Source organism: Hylobates moloch, unplaced genomic scaffold (genome assembly GCF_009828535.3).
Source record: "Hylobates moloch isolate HMO894 unplaced genomic scaffold, HMol_V3 SCAFFOLD_3, whole genome shotgun sequence".
Taxonomy (NCBI): Eukaryota; Metazoa; Chordata; class Mammalia; order Primates; family Hylobatidae; genus Hylobates; species Hylobates moloch.
Window position 1 is genome coordinate 41,654,821 of NW_026652278.1, and position 20,800 is coordinate 41,675,620.

The window sequence follows — 20,800 nt, forward strand, 5'->3', positions numbered from 1 at the left end:
AGAACTACAGTGGTAGCAGTGGAGATGAAGACAGGTGAAGTGATTTGAAATATATTTTGTAGCTAGAGATGGTAGAAACTGTTGATGGATTAGATGCAGGGGCATATAAAAAATAGTCCTGAGAGTGACTTGTCTCTGTTCCCATGATCTCCCTTTCCTTCTGGACCTCCTAACAAGATTCTCTTGTTCAACATTCCAGTTCACAAATTCTCTCTTCAACTGTGTGTAAAATGCCTTGAGAACTATTTCTCATTTATTGGTTTTCAAATGTCTAATCTTTCATAGTGTTTTCCTATCTGTTTTATGATTTATTTTATTTGTACTTCTTAAAAGAATTAATTCTACTTGTATCTGCTGGCTTTTCCTCTTGTAGATGGTATGTATGTAGGCTTAATCTTTCCTTCTATGATAATCCTATGGGACTCTATCAGAAACTCTCCCTAAAGGGCAGTTTTTGTATTTGTTTCTGCTGGGGTGCCAGAATTGATTTTATTTTCTTGACTTGTGGTTCTTACAGTATAAAACACTTAGCATAAACCCAGACCTTACACTTACACCCATGGTAAAGGCCTGGTATTCTGATTTCATATAGATAACTTTGTGCGTGTGCTCACGGATCTAGTCCTACTTGAATATGTGATCTCTTTGCAGATTTATGGAGGGGACTAATTCTCTTGTCTCTACATGGAAATTAGGATCTCAGCCCCTATAGTTAACAGAACTTCACTGGTTTTAGTGGATTTATTATAGACTCATAGGAACCCTTTCTTGAAGCAGGAGGTACTTTGTATCTCTTTACAGATGGTGGTTGAAAGTGCTGTGTATAGGCTGGGCACAGTGGCTCACGCCTTTAATCCCAACACTTTGGGAGGCCGAGGCGGGTGGATCACCTGAGGTCAAGAGTTCAAGACCAGCCTGGCCAACATGGCAAAACCCCGTCTTTACTAAAAATAAAAAATCAGCTGTGCATGGTGGCAGGTGCCTGTAGTCCCAGCTACTCAGGAGGGCTGGGGCAGGAGAATGGCTTCAACTCTGAAGGTAGAGGTTGCAGTGAGCCAAGATGGCACCACTGCACTCCAGCCTGGGTGACGAGTGAAACGCCATTGCAAAAAAAAAAAAAAAAAAAAAGAAGAAAATGCTGTGTATAAATAGGAAGCATTTTCTATTAATTGATATAACTCACTCAAGTTTTTGTTTTATTGATTCACTTGAGTCCTCTGGCATCTGATAACAGGTCTACCTGCAATCAATTTCACATTATTATTTTTGAGACAGGGTCTTGCCCTGTCACCCAGCTAGAGCGCAGTGGTGAAGTCATAGCTCACTGCGACCTCAAACTCGCTTCAGCTTCCTGAGTAGCTGGGACAAGAAAAGCATGCCACTGTGCCTGGCTAATTTTTTTATTTTTTGTAGAGACAGGATCTCCCTATGTTGCCCAGCTGGTCTTGAACTCCTGGGCTCAAGTGATCCTCCTGCCTTGGCCTCCCATAGGCATAAGCCACCGTGCCCAGCCCAATTTCACTTTAGACTCCACTGGTGCCAGCATGGGAGGTCTGCAGGACATAGAAGATTCTATTAGGATTAAATATTTAGAACAGATGTGTGATGGAGTGCTTGTTACTTTTGTAGAATTTCTATCATGTTCGAGTTCCACTTTTGTCTATAAGTGATCACATTCTCAAATAGCTTTAGTGGAATATTTACTTTTGAATAAGTTCACAGAAACCATCCAGAAGGAATAAGGCTATACCAGTTCAATCAGTCCCAACATCAAAGACTTTTACCCTTTCACTAGAATATTTTTTGGAGAAATGTTTGTAGAATAAATAAGCATATATAATAAGCATATATATAAGTGTATATATGAAACAAAAATACCCAGGCCCCCAAATGTTAAGATTTTCCTACAAGAAACCCAAATGGTAAGACTAATAATCTCTGAATCTATATTTTTAAGTTTGCTATTTCCTATCATAACAAAAACCAAGGGAAGTAGTACAATGGATATCTATGAACCCAATTCCCAGTTTAAAATCGTTAACATTCTATCATGCTTGTTTTACTTCCCACACCCATACATTGAAAAAACTACCAAATCATCACATCCATAAAATTGACAGCAGTTCTTTAATATCATTCATTACTCAGTTCAATTCTCCACATCTCTTCATTATTCTTAAGATGTACTACAATGACTGGGTCATTTAATTGAGAATACTTTTAGTTCTTACCTGTTTACGTGTTTTCCTTTCTATGGAAAAGTTGGAATGTGTGATTTACTATTTTACAACTCAAAAGAAAGATTATTTTAAAAATGTTATAGCCACTCTAAGTTTTCCTGTCAGTCCTGACTCCTGTTTCTCATTCAGAAGCCACCACAAATCATTTTCCTAGTCATCCTTCTAGAAATACACACCTTTTGATTAAACTCTCAGAAAGTTTAAACAGCCTAAATATCTGACTTCTAGCTCTATCTGACATTTCAAATTGGGAAAAAGTACTAATTTTTATGGTGTGATTTCTTTTGCCTCTTCATAGCCCTTTAATGATATATTGCTCTGTACTTATTCTTAGAAAATATCAATTACTATGAGCTATGTTAAAGAGCTGGTTTATGGAACTAGCAAATAAATAGTTAATAAAAAAATTCAACTCAAATATACTGAAATGTTCTTCTACATAAAGTTTTGAGTTAAAATCCTAAACAATGAAAAAAAACCTGTATACCTGAATAATCTTTTGCTCTTTCTAGTGACCATTTCCTACAAATAACACACACAGTTGCATATATTTTACAGTTTCAATCTTATATTTATTCTCTTGTGGAATGCTAGGTTTAATGTTACAGTATGGTTGTCAAAGCTAATGAAATGTGACAAATGTCTAAATGCTGCAGAACAGTATAATTTTAATTAAACAAAACACCTGTTATTGTACAGCTGAGGTCTGATGGTTGTTAAACTGATGCCTATGTGTATGGCCAGCCACAAACCTTGGGGATGTTTATTACCTGTACATATATATACAAATATATCCCATACATATGTATGCACACAGGCATGTATTAATTTATGCATGAAACTTATAAAATTATATATACAAACACATACATGCACATCTATCTACATATACCTACCCTCACCATTGAGTAATCAGCCTCATGCCCAGTTATTATTGCTGCCCAGTATAACTACATGATTTTAGTGCCAATACCAGGCACCTTTCTGGGTGCAGGATAGGTACATCTATGCATATAGATATGCATATTCATGTATGTTTGTGTATATAAAGAAATTCTCTCTCCCTTTTATGCTTCAGCCATGCATTACTACAATAAACAGTCTTTCCACTGTAGGTGTTGGAATTCTAAACAGTGTAAAATCTACTTCTGGAAAACTGTATATGTTCATAGTTACAAAAAATATATTATATATATGATTGAAACCTATTGAGTACATATGTTATTTGAATCTGGCTATATCGTAGCCATTAGATAAATTAAAAAAAAAAACACCCTCTAAATAGGATGTTATGGTAGCCTTAAATATACCATTACCTGTATTTAGAATAGTTGATATATCTTAAAAGTTGAAAAAATGATGTTAAAGATTTGAAAAACACTATGCATCTGCATTAAATATATAAATGTTTCCACCAAGGGGCCGATTAAATTCATTGTCTGACATTTTCATGTTCTAAGACTGACCAATATCATAGTCATTATTCTTATATTCTTAAAATTATGGCTCATTAAGGCTTTTATAGAAAAAAAGCCCTATTTTAAATCAATTATAAAAACAAGTTCTATTTAAAAGAAAAAACATATACAAACATTAAAGTACTCATGGATATCATCCTGTACAAAGTGACTAAAGATAGGAGGCCTGTTCCCATTAAGAACACCTCCTGGTAGCACAAATAAACCTGGTTTGGTTCCTCTGCTCTGCAGCTTTTCAGCATGTAAAATTTAAACCATTTCACATTAACATTTAAATTTAATACAGTGCAAATATTTGAGAATAACTTGTTTCCCCCAGTGAAACAAGAGCCAGCATTATGCTGACTATTCTCCAGATCTATTTACACATTGAGTTAAAAGTTCACCATAAACTTAGAAATTTGCTGAATATCAGCAGAAATGTAACTGAACTAGCAGCAATTGCATTTACAATATTTGATAGTTACTTGAGAGAATGCATAAAATTTTCCAGGCTGTACTCTGAATCATACTGCTCTTGATCCCAAAGATCACTCAGGTTTTCAAGAATTGATTTCATACTTGCTTTCCCAGAAGTAGAGGTGTCAGCTTTTTCTGCTTTGCCATCCTTAAGAAAAAATTGGCAAAAAATAAAATGAGAGGTTAACTTCACAAATTGTATTTTCCTTTAAAATCACACTTGTTTCTAATACTACAATTATTCAACAGAATTGAGTACTTCAAGTGATGGGGAAATTCATGATCTCCAAATACATTTATTTGTCAGTTATTTATTTGGAAAGAACTTCAAAATTATGGAAGAATTGTAAGAACATAACAAAGAACTTATTTGCTTTATCATTCTCTCTCCCCATTTATAAATGTGTATGTATATATGGATGTCAGAAATATAGGTAGATATCAGTTTTTTCCCTTAACAATTTGAGAGAAAGTTGTAGACATCATGTCCTTTTATCCTTTGAGAGCAATCAGCATGTATTCCTAACAACAAGAATATTCTCTTACATAACCATATAAAGATTGGATTAAGGAAATCTAACACTGATATTAAAATGTTCTAATATATAGTCTGTTTTCAAATTCTGCCAATTGTCTAAATAGTGCCTTTTATGGCAATAGGCCATTTCCCTAAAACATCCCTCTGAGCCCAGTTCTGGTCACTGAAAGTCACCCATAAGAATATTCCTTCAAACAGAATAAAAGCTATTTGAAGATGGCTATGCATGTTTCTTTGAGCCTTCTTTTTTCTGTTAAACATGTCTCATTCTTTCAACTTTATCTTGACTTTCAATACGACATGATTGAAGAACCTGCCTCCATTCTGGCCACCAGGGACTTAATTTGTTACCATTTAAAATGTAACACCCCAAACTAGACCTATTTCAAATGTGGTTTAACATATACACAGCATGGCAGAACGATTTTCTCTTACTTGGAAGTACACTTTTGTTATTACAGCTAGTTTTAATCATATACCCCACCATAATTTATACTAAGTATGCAGTGGATTTTCTGAACCTATGTAGGACTTTAAATCCAACTATATTGGTTTTAAAATATTAGACTCACTAATATTTCCAAGTGGTGCATCCTTTTGATTACAGATTGTTATCTGATGTATTAGTTCCATCATCTGCAATAACAATGGCTACTATTTATTGAGAATCTACACTAGATATCCTTTCTGACTGCTTACATATATTACCTCACAACCATGTAGTAAAATAGGTATAGAAGCTCAGAGAGATAATCTGCCTAAGGTAACCAGTTAACAGGAGGCAGGGCCAAGAACTCTCATCCATGAGTCTTACTGACTCCAGTGATAAGCTGTGCTTTAGCAGCAAAGGACTAAGGAAAGAAACCTTGTGGCAAGACCCTGAAGACATCAGTGAAAAAAAAAAAAATCAAAACTTCACACATCCCCTAGTATGCTGCAGAATTTATCTGGGCACCAAAAATTCTCTCCAGTGGTGATCTCATGGATACTAAAGTGAATGCATTTTGCTTCTCCTTTAATACTTTCAACTTAGCAGTCACAGGAAGCCTGTAACTCAAAGATACAACAAATTGTGTAAGTTCTTTACCTTATCAAGAGTAAACAGATCAAGAAGCTGATCTGTTCCCATGCTCTGCAAACTAGAATTCTCTTGGCTAATAACGGTATTCGCTATGTTCATCTTGAATTTCTGCAACCCCATTATTTTTTCTTCCAATGTTCCTCTGGTTATCAATCGGTATACGTTAACCACACGTTTCTGGATAGGAAAAACAGTTAAGCAACTATAACACATTAAACTTTGAGGTTCCAAGAAGTCAGAGGGCTTGTAGACTTGTACTATTTTATACTACCTAATTAGGGTTAGATTTTTATTTTGTCTGGCCACATGAGCTCAAAATGTGTGCAGCAATCACAGAATATTAGGGATGAACAGTGATCCCGGTTTTCTTAAGTGCTAGCACCTCATTCAATGCATGAGGAAGTGATACCACAGAAGAGTTAAGTGATCTGTCTAAGGTCATACACATGTATGTTAACACCAGAGCAAGAACTAAACCAAGGTTTCCTATCTTTTTGGGGGAGTATATTGTCATGCACAGGTTAACATCTGTGAGGTAAAATTGACTTTTACCTGCCCAATGCGATGGGCCCGGTCCATGGCTTGTAGATCTCGCATAGGATTCCAGTCATGCTCCACAAATACTACTGTGTCAGCGCCTGTCAAATTAAGTCCCAGGCCACCAACGTGAGTGGTAAGTAACAGAACGTCTATAGATGGGTCATTATTAAACCTAAAAGTATAGATAACAAAAATAAAATTAGTCCATTCCTAAGTCCTATAACAGAAACTGCTAAATAAAAAATAAAGAGCACAAATGAAAATGCTGCTTTAAAAATCCACAATAGGGATACTTAATGTGATCATCTGAGAAAAATATCCTCTCAATATGTATAACGTTTTTAGTAAAAGAGGGCATTCCAAAGCTAGTCAGGAATTTCATAAATACAAAATAAGGCGAAATGCATTGAATTTAGTAACATCAGGTAAGGACTAACTTGCAAAAATATAATTAAATGCTAATTATAATTAAGATAAACCCGACTACGAACCTTTAAAGTATGGGGACAGAGAGAAGTGTGAGAACAGGCTAGACTTTCATTCAGGGAAGACAGAAGGTGAGAGTGTTAGGGTTGCTACTGCTGTACTAGTCCTAGAAGACACTGACAAAGGATATCTAGTAACTTCTAGGAAAAAGAAAAAACTAACATTAAAAATAGCAGCTACCAAGCTACGATTTATTATCCTTACTACAAGTCAAGCAATAGGCTTTGTACTTTATATACATTATTTTATTTACTTGTTACAATAGCTCTATGAGAGTATTATTACCAATACCCCTATTTTACAGAGACTGAGGCTGTGTGAATGATAAACAGGCCCAAGAGAACACTGCTTAAATAGCAGAGTCAGGAGTCAAACCTGAGCCTGTTGGCCTCCAAAGTCCCTCCCTGGGTCTCTGACTTTATTATGCCTAATGATCTCTTAGGGATGCTTGTTTTTGTTGTTGTTGTTGTTGTTGTTGTTTTTGAGACAGAGTCTTGCTCTGTTGCTCAGGCTGAAATGCAGTGGCCCAATCTGATCTCTGCTCACTGCAACCTCTACCTCCCGGGTTCAAGTCATTTTCCCGCCTCAGCCTCCAGAGTAGCTGGGATTACAGGCATGTGCCACCACACCCAGCTAATTTTTGTATTTTTAGTAGAGATGGGGTTTCACCATGTTGGCCAGGCTGGTCTTGAACTCCTGACCTCAAGTAATCCACCCACCTCGGCCTCCCAAAGTGCTGGGATTACAGGTGTGAGTCACTGTGCCCGGCTGGGATGCTTGTTAAAAATGCTTACTCTTGAAGTCAGCAGCTTTGGGACTAAGCAGAACCTAGGAATCTGCATTTTTTTAAAAAGGCAACCACTGAGATTTTAAAAGTAGAGGCTGCAGACCACATGTGAACACTAAACTCACCAGTTCTGCTTCCTAGCTGGGCCAGATTCCAACTTGTTCTCAGTGCACAAACAGGGATTAGGATGGAGATTTTAGCTAGGCCACTTGTTTGGTTCCTCTCACCCTAATTCTCCCAAAAAGGTAAGGGGGAAAGTAGTCATCCTTACTGTTGGTTGATGCCTTAAATTTCTTTCATGCTCTTCAGAGTGCTTTCCTATTATAGTCACACCTTTTCATATACTAAACAATCTATTCGATTATATTTATGTAGTTCTATATTTAAAAAGGGATTTGGGGTGAATTACACAATTTAAAAAACACATTTGCAGATATTTAGCCAATGAAAATATTTCATGGGGCAAACTTCTATGTAAGTAATAATATACTTATTTATGAATAAGAGTCTTAGAAGCCACTTACCGGGAAACAATGGAATGCCTCTGACCAGGAGGTATGCTGCCATCTAATCTCAAGTAAGTGACAGATGGCAAGTGAGGTTTGAGGAGATCATGCTCTACTATATCAAGCATGCTTTTCAGCTGACAGAAGATCAGTATCCTGTGCTGGGCCACAACAGACTCTGTGCCACTCTCGGAAGTGCTGCCATTTCCCAAACCGCAGTCTAACAGCAACTTAGGAAGAAAAAAAAAACCAAAAAAAAAAACTACATAAGTGTTCAATAAAAGTAGATAACCAATCTCACTTTGACATTTCTCTCTGTGGCAAGAAAAGGTTAAATGTCCCTGAAATCTGGAAAGCAGATTAGCACTTTGGGCTGCAATCTGTCACCCTGCAGCACACTGAACTAGTTTTTGAGGCTTAGAGTTCCCTGGTCACCTCTTCAGAAGTTTTCATTTAATTTTTTTTTTCATAGACTCAAGGTCTCACTATGTTGCTCAGGCTGGTCTTGAACTCCTGAGCTCAAGTGACCCTCCTGCCTCGGCCTCCCAAAGTGCAAGGATTATAGGCATGAGCCACCACGCCAGGCTCAGAAGTTTATCTAATAACAAACCTACCTTCCTTTTCCTTAATCCTTGAGGCTAAAGCCTCAATAAATGTTTATTGAAAGTAATGACGAAGATACCACAGGAAAACTGGTTCCTAAAGGGTTATTCAACAATGTATGAAGAAAACAATGGGGTAGCCACATTTGGTAAAAAAAAATTACAGAAAAGAAGCATTTAGCTAGATTTGGATTCTTGACAAGCTTACTACTCTATCTGTAGACCAAGATCTTTAATGGCAGAAACCACACTTTGCTATAGATCATTTATACTTATTCCTAAAGTGGTTCGGTGCCTTGCACACAGCAAGTACAATTAATAAATGAGTGAATAAAATCCAAGAGAATCATGTTTATATCAATTTGACAAACAGTATACCCAATAGTACTCTTCTTCATCCATAGTATTTTAGCTATTACTGAACTCTGTTCAAAATGTAAGAGCTGGGCCGGCAGTGGTGGCTTATACACCTGTAATCCCAGCACTTTGGGAGGCCGAGGCAGGCAGATCACTTGAGGTCAAGAGTTCGAGATCAGCCGGGCCAACACGGCAAAATCCTGTCTCTACTAAAAATGCAAAACAGCCAGGCGTAGTGGCACGCACCTGTAGTCCCAGCTACTTGAGAGGCTGAGACAGGAGAATTGTTGGAACCCTGAAGGCAGAGGTTGCAAAAACAAAATCTAAGATCTTTTTTTTTTTTTTTTTTTAGACGGAGTCTCGCTCTGTCGCCCAGGCTGGAGTGCAGTGGCACAATCTCGGCTCATTGCGAGCTCCGCCTCCCGGGCTGACGCCATTCTCCTGCCTCGGCCTCTCTGAGTAGCTGGGACTACAGGCGCCCACCACCACGTCCGGCTAATTTTCTGTATTTTTTAGTAGAGACAGGGTTTCACCATGGTCTCGATCTCCTGACCTCGTGATCCGCCCATCTCGGCCTCCCAAAGTGCTGGGATTACAAGCGTGAGCCACCGCGCCCGGCCAGATCTTTTTTTTTTTTTTTGGAGATGGAGTCTCCCTCTATCACCCAGGCTGGAGTGCAGTGGCGTGATCTTGGCTCACTGCAACCTCCAGCTCCTAGGTTCGAGATATTCTCCTGCTTCAGCCTCCCAAGTAGCTGGGATTACAGATGCCTGCCATCACACCCAGTGAATTTTTGTAATTTTAGTAGAGATGGGGTTTTGCCATGTTGGTCAGGTTGGTTTCGAACTCCTGACCTTAGGTGATCTGCCTCAGTCTCCCAAAGTGCTGGGATTACACACGTGAGCCACTGTACCAGGCCAATCTAAGATCTTCATGCAGGATGCTTTCTCCTTTCTACTAACAGAAGTTACTCAAAAAACCAAAAGCTCTGATAGGAAAGATAACCAAAAGGCCATCCAGGCAAACTCCAAACTCAATGTAAAACACTTAGGGTGTTGTACAGAAAAGGACACTGTTTTCCTCAGAAAGTCCTCTTTGTAAGGTTGAAGTTTGGAACTTGGATTTTAGGAGTCTTCCCATCAGTCCCTAACTGGTAATGATAGTTTACTGTGCCTCAACTACTGTGCAAATAATATGATTTAGGCTGAAACCTGCCTTCTGAGGGTCTGGAATTTTGATCCATGCTAGACAAAGGGAGTATATGTGACCAGCTCCCAATAAAAACTTTGGACACTGAATCTCTAATAATCTTCCCTGGTAGACAACATTTCACATCTATTGTCACAATTCAATGCTTGAGAAAGAACACATGTTCTCATTCTTCTACCTAACAGCCCTTAAAGTTTGAGATTTTTATTACATAGTAGCATATGGTATACTAGGGAGACATTCCTCCAAATAAACAAGTCTGATCGATGTAATTATCCTTACATCTTGCCCTTAAATCTGCGATCAAATTACTATTCAAGCTGTTTCTTTTAAAAAGTCCTATCTAAGGTGTCTCAGGAGAGAAGTGACTATGTGGTACCCAGTATAAATAATGTATATTGGCTGGGCATAGTGACTCATGCCTATAATCCCAGCACTGTGGGATGCCAATGTGGGAAGACTGCTTGAGGCCAGGAGTTCCAGACCAGCCTAGCCAATATAGGAAGACCCCATCTCTAAAAAACAAAAAAAATTAGCCAGCTGTGGTAGCGCACACCTGTAGTCCTAGTTACTTGGGAGGCTGAGGTGAAAGGATTGCTTGAGCCCAAGAGTTTGAAGTTGGAGTTATGACCACACCACTGTACTCCAGCCTGAGCGACAGGGTAAGACCCTCTCTCTAGGACAAGAAAAAAAAAGTGTTATAAGTGTGACATCCTAGGCCAGGCGCGGTGGCTCATGCCTGTAATCCCAGCACTTTGGGAGGCCGAGGCGGGCGGATCACGAGGTCAGGAGATCGAGACCATCCTGGCTAACACGGTGAAACCCCATCTCTACTAAAAATACAAAAATTAGACGGGCATGGTGGTGGGTGCCTGTAGTCCCAGCTACTTGGGAGGCTGAGGCAGGAGAATGGCGTGAACCCAGGAGGCGGAGCTTGCTGTGAGCCGAGATCGTGCCACTGCACTCCAGCCTGGGCTACAGAGCTAGACTCCGTCACAAAAAAAAAAAATAAGTGTGACATCCTATACAGATCCCCTGAGTTCCAGTGAGTGAAATTTTATCAGAATGTCTGTGTCATGCACACTCAATTATCTCAGTTCCATAGGCAGCAATGTCAAAACCTTAAAGATAACCAGTTATATTAAGGATATCCAACTAGGACTTCTCCAAGTCCATACTTACCAGACATTCTTCCTAATGTAATCTTTCCCCAGTGCAGCTATCCTACTGAATATGTGGACATATCATTTGACATGAGTATTCCTGTCTGGTAGCAGAATTGATACTCTGGTATTCTCACTAATCTATAACCCAAGTCTGCTCTGAGAGACTGATCGAGTTCAGGACCTTGAAAAGTTGATTACTAGACTCTAGCAAATATTTACCAAGGCCATCTAATAATGGGTGTTTGAGAGGTCAGCTGACACCCTAGAGAGCATTTCAATTTTATCTTGCCCTAACTTCAGCATAGGCTAAATTACCCCAGTTTTTTCAATCATTCCTCATATAAAATGGCTTCTAGATGTTTTACCATTTTCATCTTCCACTTGTAGTGGTCAAAACTATAAAACTCAAAATTTGGGCCGGACGTGGTGGCTCACACCTGTAATCCCAGCACTTTGGGAGGCCAGGGCAGGCGGATCATGAGGTCAGGAGAGCGAGACCATCCTGGCTAACACGGTGAAACCCAGGCTCTACTAAAAATACAAAAAAAATTAGCCTGGCATGGTGGCGGGTGTCTACAGTCCCAGCTACTCGGGAGGCTGAGGCAGGAGAATGGCGTGAACCCAGGAGACAGAGCTTGCAGTGAGCCGAGATCACGCCACTGCATTCCAGCCTGGGCGACACAGCGAGACTCTGTCTCAAAAAAGAAAGAAAGGAAAGAAAAAAAAAAACTCAATATTTGTTCTGACTAGTATGAAATACAGTGAAACTATGATGCCCTCATTTTGGCCATTATATAGTTATTAATCCCAGCCAAGATCCTATTAGTTTTATTTACTGGCAACTAATTCACACCGTTCTTATAGTGAATTTGCCATCAAATCAAACTCAACTTTGCCTCATATAAAATATTTGCTAAGTCTCACAAAGTCAAAATACACCTAAGTGTTTTCTTTTAAAACTGACTCTGCTTATCTCCATTAATTTCACCTACAGTTTTAGTTCTTCATTACAGCCTCCTGGAATTTTTCTAGCTTTGGCAATATTAGATACTTCTCCCAGCACTACTTGCTGATAAACATGTTTCTACTAACAGATTTTTAGAAAGCAAGTAAGACTTCTCCTCTAACTTCACAGCATATACATATTTAGATTTAAAAAAGAAATTTATCCTTCCTGAGACAGAACCTTCACTCTGGCTGAAAAGAACTAAGAAAATGGATAAGAAGGCCACTAGAAAAGTCTTCCATGAGGACAGCCAGAAAAAATCTGGGCCTCTTTAAGTTGCAGACTTCCTAAGTATCTTAATTCCAGATGTGTCAGGGTGACAAGAAGCACACTCTAAAATAAGAGATCAATTTAATTGGCAACTGCTGGGAAAAGAAAATCTGTAAGAACCTATGTAAAATTCAAATATGGATGAAATTCAATTTTTATTTGAAAATAGATCTAATTAGAGGATTCCTTGACTAACTATATCTTACAGCTTTACCTAATATACTAGCTATGTTAGGAAAACCATGAAAATTTTATATAAAGACCTACAGCAAGGTTTGGTCAAACAAGAAAACCATTCCATGTATCTAAAGGTAACAATCATTCTTCAGTTTTACGGTGTGAAAGTTCATAGTCCATTTTACATTTAGTGATATAAGGATACATATTTGGATATATATGCCAGATACACTATTAGATAACATTTTCCACACTAACCTATGTGGAGTCTAAAATCTTCATTCACTAGTTGTTCTCAATGAGCTTTAGGCCAGAATAACTACTGACCACAAGCTAAAACAATTACTGAAGTCTACATTTTACAATAAAATCTCATTCATAAGGGTAGTTAGTACTAAATGGCATTAGTGCTAACATTTTGGTGTTTGAAATTGTTTCTCTTAATCTTTTGAAATTTTAGAATTTTTAAAAATTCATTTTTAAAAGCAACACCAAGAAGGTGACATCAGCAAAATGATAAGAGTATGCAGCTCCAAGTAAAATAAAGAAATCCACATCGACACACATTATAAACTGTTTAAAGACAAACAGAATCTTGAAAGCAGCAAGAAAAAAGCAAATGGTCATGTAAAAGGGATCTTCATAAGATTAACACCTGATTTCTCATCAGAAACCATGGAAGACGTTATCAAGAAAGTAAAAAGATAACCTATAGAATGGTAGAAAATATCTGCAAATCATACATCTGATAAGGGTTTAATATCCAGAATTATAAAGAACTTCTCAGCAGGGTGTGGTAGCTCATGCCTATAATCCCAGGGCTTTGGCAGGCCCAGGTGGGAGGAGCGTTTGAGGCTAGAAGTTCAAGACCAGCCTGGGCAACACAGTGAGACCCCATCTCAAAAAAACAAACAAACAAACAAACAACAAAAAAAAAACAGCAACAACAAAACAAAACTTTTCCAACTCAACAAGGTGAAATAAGCCAATCAAAATGGCTAAAGAACTTGACTAGACATTTTTCTAAAGAAGATATGGAAATCTCCAATAAGCACATGAAAAGATGCTCAACGTCATTAGTCATTATTAGGGAACAGCAAATCAAATCCACAAGGAGTTATCACTTCATACCTAGTAGCATGACTATAATTAAAAGAAAGTAACAGGTGTTGGCAAGGATATGAAGAAACTGGAACCCTGGTACATTGCTGATGGGAGTGTAAAATGGTGTAGTCATTGTGAAAAAAAGTTTGGCAGTTCCCGAAAATGTTAAACATAGAAATGCTATATGACCTACCTATTCCACTCCTTAGTCTCTAGCCAAAAGAACTAAAAAGAGTAACTCAGATAGACACTTGTAAGCCAGTGTTCACTGCAGCATTATTCACAACAGCCAAAAGGTGAAAACAACCCAAGTGTCCACTGACATAGAAATGGATGAAAGAAATGTGGTATATCCATAAAACTGACTAATGAATAAGCCACAAATGACAAATATTTTATGATTCCACTTAAATGAAATATTTAGAACAGGCAAATTCATAGAGAAAGTAGATTACAGATTACCAGGGGCTAGAGGAAGGGAGAATGAAGAATTATTGCTTGATGAATATAGAGTTTCCGTTTGGGTGGTGGAAATATTTTAGCAATAAGATAATGCTGATGGTTGTACAACATTGTAAGTATAATGCCTCAGATTTACACACTTAGAGTGGTTAAAATGGCATATTTTGTGCTGTATATATTTTAACCACATTTTTATAAAAAGCTGTATCAAAAATTTAACCAAATTTAAAAATAAATGGTAAACACAGTAGTAATCTTTAAGAAAAGCAAATTTACCAAGAATTTATATTCCTGGGATGCAACACACATTTAGCACTTAAAAGACATACATACTTGTTTCAAAGCTGAGAGCTTAGGGGCATGTTGAATATCATGTAGAGAAGAATTCTGAACTGCCAGTTTTTCGGCAGTGGTCTTGAATTCTGGATGTTGAGGTGTTAAGACTAATGCTGGATGGTTGCAGAGTTTACGTAAGTACTGTAATGCCTTTAAGAGGAAAAAAAGTATATATGAGTCAATTTCGCATATCACAAATATTTTTATCTCTATATCTTTCCCTATGCTATTTCCTATGCTGTTTAGAATGCCTTTCTCCCTCTTCTTGCTCAGCAAACTTCTACTCATTCTTCAAGAACCAGTTCAAATGTCTCATTTGAGGTTCTTGTGCAGTTTCTATACGGACATTTACAACTCGTATAAATTGTACTGTTTATGTCTGTCTCCCCCACCAATGAGCTTCGCATGGCAAATTGAGCGTCTTAGTTGTTTTCTTTAAAACCCTTTCCCAAAGTACCTGGTAATGCAGACAGATGCTTCTGGAACCAGGCATCATTTTGGACACAAAAGTTGCTCAAACTTCAGTGAGTGTAAAAACTTCTGGCCAGGCATGGTGCCTCACCCCTGTAATCCCAGCACTTTGGGAGGCCGAGGTGGGTGGATCCTGAGGTCAGGAGTTCAAGACCAGCTGGCCAACATGGTGAAACCTTGTCTCTACTAAAAATACAAAAATTAGCCGGGCATGGTGGTGTGTGCCTGTAATCCCAGCTACTCGGGAGGCTGAGGCAGGAAAATTACTTGAACCCTGGAGGCGGAGGTTGCAGTGAGCCAAGATCACGCCACTGCACTCCATCCTGGGTGACAGAGCGAGACTTGGTCTTTAAAAAAAAAAAAAAGTTCTTGACCTTATAAACCTGAAATTCTCTCCCTTCTACACATTATTCTGATTCAGTAGATGAGAGGAGGAGAGCAGGGAAGGGGAGCTAGGTGACTGTCTCAAGTGGTTGTGTTTGTGAAACAGAACCTTATATGGTCTCTTCTCTGATTCAGCCACACTTTCTCTTCTGCCTCTTACTTGGCTTAAGATTTGGGTCTCAGCCTTGGCACACAGTTGTTTTATTAGTAAGCTCCATCGGCAAGGCTCAAGACAGTGCTGAGCACTAGGATTAAAACTTGTGGGAGAGGCCAGGTGCAGTGGTTTGCACCTATAATCCCAGCTACTTAGAAGGCTGAGGAGGGAGGATCACTTGAGGCCAAAAGTTTAAGACCAGCCTGGGCAACATGGCGAGACCTTATCACTAAAAAAAAATTTTTTTAAATTAGCCAGGTGTGGTGGTGTGTACCTGTAGTCCTACCTACTTAGGAAGCTGAGGCTGCGGATCGCTTGAGCCCTGGAGTTTGAGGTTGCAGTAAGCTATGATTCCACCACTCCAGCCTGGGCAACAAAACATGACCCCTTCTCTTAAAAAAAAAACAACAACAAAAAACTAGATCTTCACAACTAACTTTTCCTTCTCCTATCTTTAAAAATGCTACAGTACTTAATCTATTGGCAGGAGGTTTTCTGTGGTGGACTATTCAAGAGGGAAAGATAAAGTGACACTTGCCACCTCTTTTTGCTATTCTCTCAAGCATATGAAGCATGATCTGACTTGAGACTTCTGTACTTTTTGTATCCTCTGCCTGGAATCAAGTCCCCCCATACACCTGCACGCCTTAATCCTCCTTCAGATCTTTGTTCAAATGTCACCTTCTCAGTGAGGCAGTCCCTAGCCCCTCGATTAAGAAACCACAACCTACCCTGGACTCTGATACACTATAAGCACATTATCAGCTTTGTCTTACACATAATATATACCTAAGTATTTTTCATCTCTACAAGGGAAGGAATCTGTCTGTTTTATCCACTGTTTTAAGTAACCCCAGAGCTTTGAAAAACTACTGCCATGTAGTAGGTGTTCTAATATTTTTTGAATAAAAAAGCAAAAGATTCTCTATTCTAAAGCCTTTCTTTTCATGTAATATACAAACATATATTGCATTTTATATTTACTTTTAATATTAAAATGCTTACTAATAAGATAATATTAAATAGGTATTTTAACTTATTTTCAAGAATGAATATATACATAATATTGAAAAAAATATACATAGATCCGTATTTTATTATTCCATATAAAAAGTGCCTCATTAAAAATCATTCTTCAACATTTAAAAAGTGGAATGGGCCAGGCGCGGTGGCTCATGCCTGAATCCTAGCACTTTAGGAGGCCAAGACAGGTGGATCACTTGAGGTCAGAAGTTTGAGATCAACGTGGCCAACATAGCAAAACTCCATCTCTACTAGAAATACAAAAATTAGCCAGGCGTGGTGGCGCACACCTCTACTCCCAGCTACTCGGGAGTCTGTGGCATGATAGCTTGAACCCAGGAGGCAGAGGTTGCAGTGATCCGAGATCGTGCCACTGCACTCTAGCCTAGACAACAGAGTGAAATTCCATCTCAAAAAAAAAAAAAAAGCAGAATGTAATCTATACCTGGAATACATGGCCTGTGGCTTTAAGCTTTGGTTTTTCAGTTTCTTCAGAAAGTGCAGCTGAAGAAACTGTTTCATCGACATCACACTTGGCACGAGACTTAGCAAAATCTTCATAGAGCTGAACCTGTAAAATGGCCCCCGTGGGAGAAGCTTTAAGTATATTTATTTTCAACTGTTCAAAACACATAACCAGCAAAGGCCAATAACAGCAGTAATTTAAATCAGCCCTCATTAGTGAAAACAAACTGTGATATCTCTAATTCACTATAGGTATTACAGGTTATCCACTCCATCTTGGTAAATTCCTTTAAAATTACATTTAGAAAACAAGTATGAACACATTAAGTTCGGCTGCTAAAATATGAAAAATACAAGTCAAATAGTCCAAGACTCAATTTTTCTACTGTTCAGGAAAATAAATATATTACCAATAAAAGAAAATCTTAGAAAAATTGAGTCTTAGAGAAACTCTTAGAAGTAAATGAGAAAAATCTTCCTTAAATGAAGTTACATGATCAAGACCCTGTATGTATGTTTCAAGACACCAAATTTTACAAGAATGTTACTGCTAGCCTAAAAGGGGAATATATGTCAAGTTTTAAAGTACTACGCTGGGGTCTGGATTCCTATCTTGTACAAGCTAAAATAATGTGAAAGAAAAGAAAATCTAGAGAGCTAAAGGACAGAAATCAGACAATAAAAAATCTGTGAATGCTAAACAAAGCCAAAATGCCACTTCTCTTTGGAGCTCGCTTTCTCTAGATTGATTACTTAAATGTGTTTTATGCCTATGTTATAGCACCACAACCAGTAAATCACCACAGATTTTTTTCACGACATCTTTTCTTTATTGTACCTACTTTAAGAAGTCTTCATTACTTCAAAAATATTCCTTTCAAGAAATATTAATTTTTGCAAATGAAGGACCTGAGAGATGAGGCAGATAGTACAGAAGAATCAAAGAACTCTCAACTTCTTATCCTGCCCAAGTTGAATAGATGAGTACCTGCTAACAGGTTAACTATCTATACAATGGAGGGGGAAAAAGTAAGTTTCTGGGTATATATATCTCTTATTCATTTGACTGTAGTGAATCAAATCCTAATAGTAAGACAGATTGACACATACAAACCTAGAACATAAAAAAATTTTCAAAGAGAAAATTCTAACCCAGAGGCCATGTCTTACTAAGACAAGGAACAGTTTCCATTTAGTTCCTTAGAAAAGTACAAGGAAAGGCTCACAATAAATTCCTTTAATAATGGTCTTTATGTACAAAATCAGAACTGTGCAGAAGGCAAAATTTATTTTGAACATTTTTAGGTAATGAAATAATACTTCAAAAAGGGAATGAGTGAGGTCCCACTGACCAAGGTTTAAAACTCAGCTCTGATATATAGTCATGCAGTGCACAAGGACACTGAGGTCAACAATGGACTACATATAAAATGGTCATCCTATAAGATACAATGTTGTGTTTTTACCATATCTTTTCTATGCTTATATATACAAATACAATTGTGTTGCAACTGCCTACAGTACTCAGTACAGTAACATGTGGTACAGGTTTGTAGCCTCGAAACAATTGGCTATACCCTCTAGGTGTGTAAGTACACTCTATGATGTTTGCACAATGACAAAATCACCTAATGATGCATTTCTGAGAAATCACCCATGCCATTAGCACTGCACAATTGTGTATTAGCTCTATGACTGTAGCCAAGCTACGTAACTTTTCTGAATGTCAATTTATTTGCAAAAATGGGGATTAATAATACCTATAACGTCGTGAGGACAGCATGACAACATTCAGAGGCAGATTTTTGGCCTTTACAAACATTGGCTTATTTCCTTAGCAATTTAATACCTTGCAATCTTTTCAATTGACTAGACACATAAGAAAGCAACTACAGGCCAGGACGGTGGCTCATACCTGTACTCCCAGCACTCTGGAAGGCCAAGGTGGGAGGACTGCTTGACCCTGGGAGTTTGAGACCAGCCTGGGCAACATAGCAAGACCCAGTCTCTACAAAAATTAAAAAATTAGCTGGGTGTGGTGGTATGTGCCTGCAGTCCCAGCTACCTGGGGGACTGAGGCAGGAGAATCACTTGAACCCAGAGGTCGAGGCTGCAGTGAACCATGACTGTGCTACTGCACTCCAGCCTGGGTGACAGAGTAAGACCCTGTCTCTTAAAAAAAAAAATTTAAAAAGCAACTATGATACTGAATTTTGTTTTAATGCTATATTCAAAATGCATACACTCAAACTTATATCCACATCATTTAGGCTTTATCTGCATCTGATAAAGCCAAAGGCTAAGCCCCTTTACTCAATAGTTTTGTGGCTCATACAAAACGATCTGCTAATAAACATACCACTAACAATGATAAACATGAGATTCCTAACCTGGAGAGGACTAAGAGTACAATAATAGTCTTGAATAATTTTAGGTGGAAGATCCTGCAAAACATCTTCTTTCATTCTTCTCAAAAGAAATGGCAGTACTTGGCGGTGCAGCGCATCCATAGCAAGAACACCTGTTAATAGTTAAGAGAAAATGGCTTCAAAAAAGTTAAGAATAAATTATATTCACTTACACAGGGTTATAATTATATCTCTTTCATACCTGCTTCTTGCTCTCGACTGGAGCTTCGAGCATCCCTACTTGCTAATATGGGTTTACCATATCGAGCAGCAAACTGGCGTTCAGTACCCAAAAATCCTGGCATGAGGAAATCAAATAATGACCACAGCTCCAAAACGTTGTTCTGTAAACAAGAACACCAATTATCTTTTGTACTGGGATAATTTCCTTACAACTAAAAAATATAACATTAATGAAAGCCCATTATTATAATGATATAAATGAGAGATTATCACTATATTTTTAGGCATATGGTGTAAGTCTTTATTTTAGTGTGTAAAATTCAGGTCAGTATCCTTGGAGAAAATATTCTATCCTATCTGGGGGAAATCCTCAAGTCTCCTTCCCTAGAATAAGCCTTGGTCCACAGTGTTTATTTACTGTTGGCATTTATGAAGTAGTAAATAGAAGAGCAGAAAGATAACTTTCTGATTATTTTGACACTCAACAGCAAGATTTAAGGAATGTGGCCAATATCACTATTTCAACATCAACAACAACAAAAACCTATTAGAATTTGGTTATAAGTCAAGCCCACTCAGTATTTATGGGTCACAATGCAAAGACACAGATTCTTTTCAATTCTATCATCAAAGTTTCATGGAAAAAAAGAAAAAGAAACCAGCACTTTTTCATTTCAGATGCTTTCCTGATAGGTGTGGGTCCTAAGGTACCCTTTTACCCACCTTCCCCTTTAAGAATCCCTCCTCACCCTGGCTCAGTGGCTATCCTCTCATTTGGACACCCTTCTTATCCTACTCAGGGCCTCTGCCCCCTGATTCTGGGCCACCATGGCTTTTATAAGGAAGAGGAAAACAAAGGGCCTTTAAAAAGCAAACAACTAAAAACCAAAAAACTTCTTTTGATGTCT

At 38.1% G+C, this 20,800-nt stretch overlaps 1 protein-coding gene across 3 annotated transcripts in view; it reads right to left on the minus strand.

Annotated features, from left to right (window-relative positions):
- Positions 1 to 1,359: 1,359 nt before the first annotated feature.
- BTAF1 (B-TFIID TATA-box binding protein associated factor 1) overlaps positions 1,360 to 20,800 on the minus strand; it is a 107,647-nt gene continuing 88,206 nt past the window's right edge. For 2 of the 3 annotated variants that reach the window (XM_032136857.2, XM_032136873.2), the window contains 8 exons: positions 19,912 to 20,053; positions 19,692 to 19,822; positions 17,282 to 17,407; positions 14,802 to 14,954; positions 8,134 to 8,345; positions 6,349 to 6,508; positions 5,803 to 5,973; positions 1,360 to 4,325 (listed from right to left, as the gene is read on the minus strand). In XM_032136857.2, coding sequence (XP_031992748.1) covers positions 4,182 to 4,325; positions 5,803 to 5,973; positions 6,349 to 6,508; positions 8,134 to 8,345; positions 14,802 to 14,954; positions 17,282 to 17,407; positions 19,692 to 19,822; positions 19,912 to 20,053 — 1,239 coding nt within the window. In that variant the 3' untranslated portion in view covers positions 1,360 to 4,181. The remainder of the gene's footprint in view (positions 4,326 to 5,802; positions 5,974 to 6,348; positions 6,509 to 8,133; positions 8,346 to 14,801; positions 14,955 to 17,281; positions 17,408 to 19,691; positions 19,823 to 19,911; positions 20,054 to 20,800) is intronic. The other variant, XM_032136841.2, reaches the window with a different exon arrangement.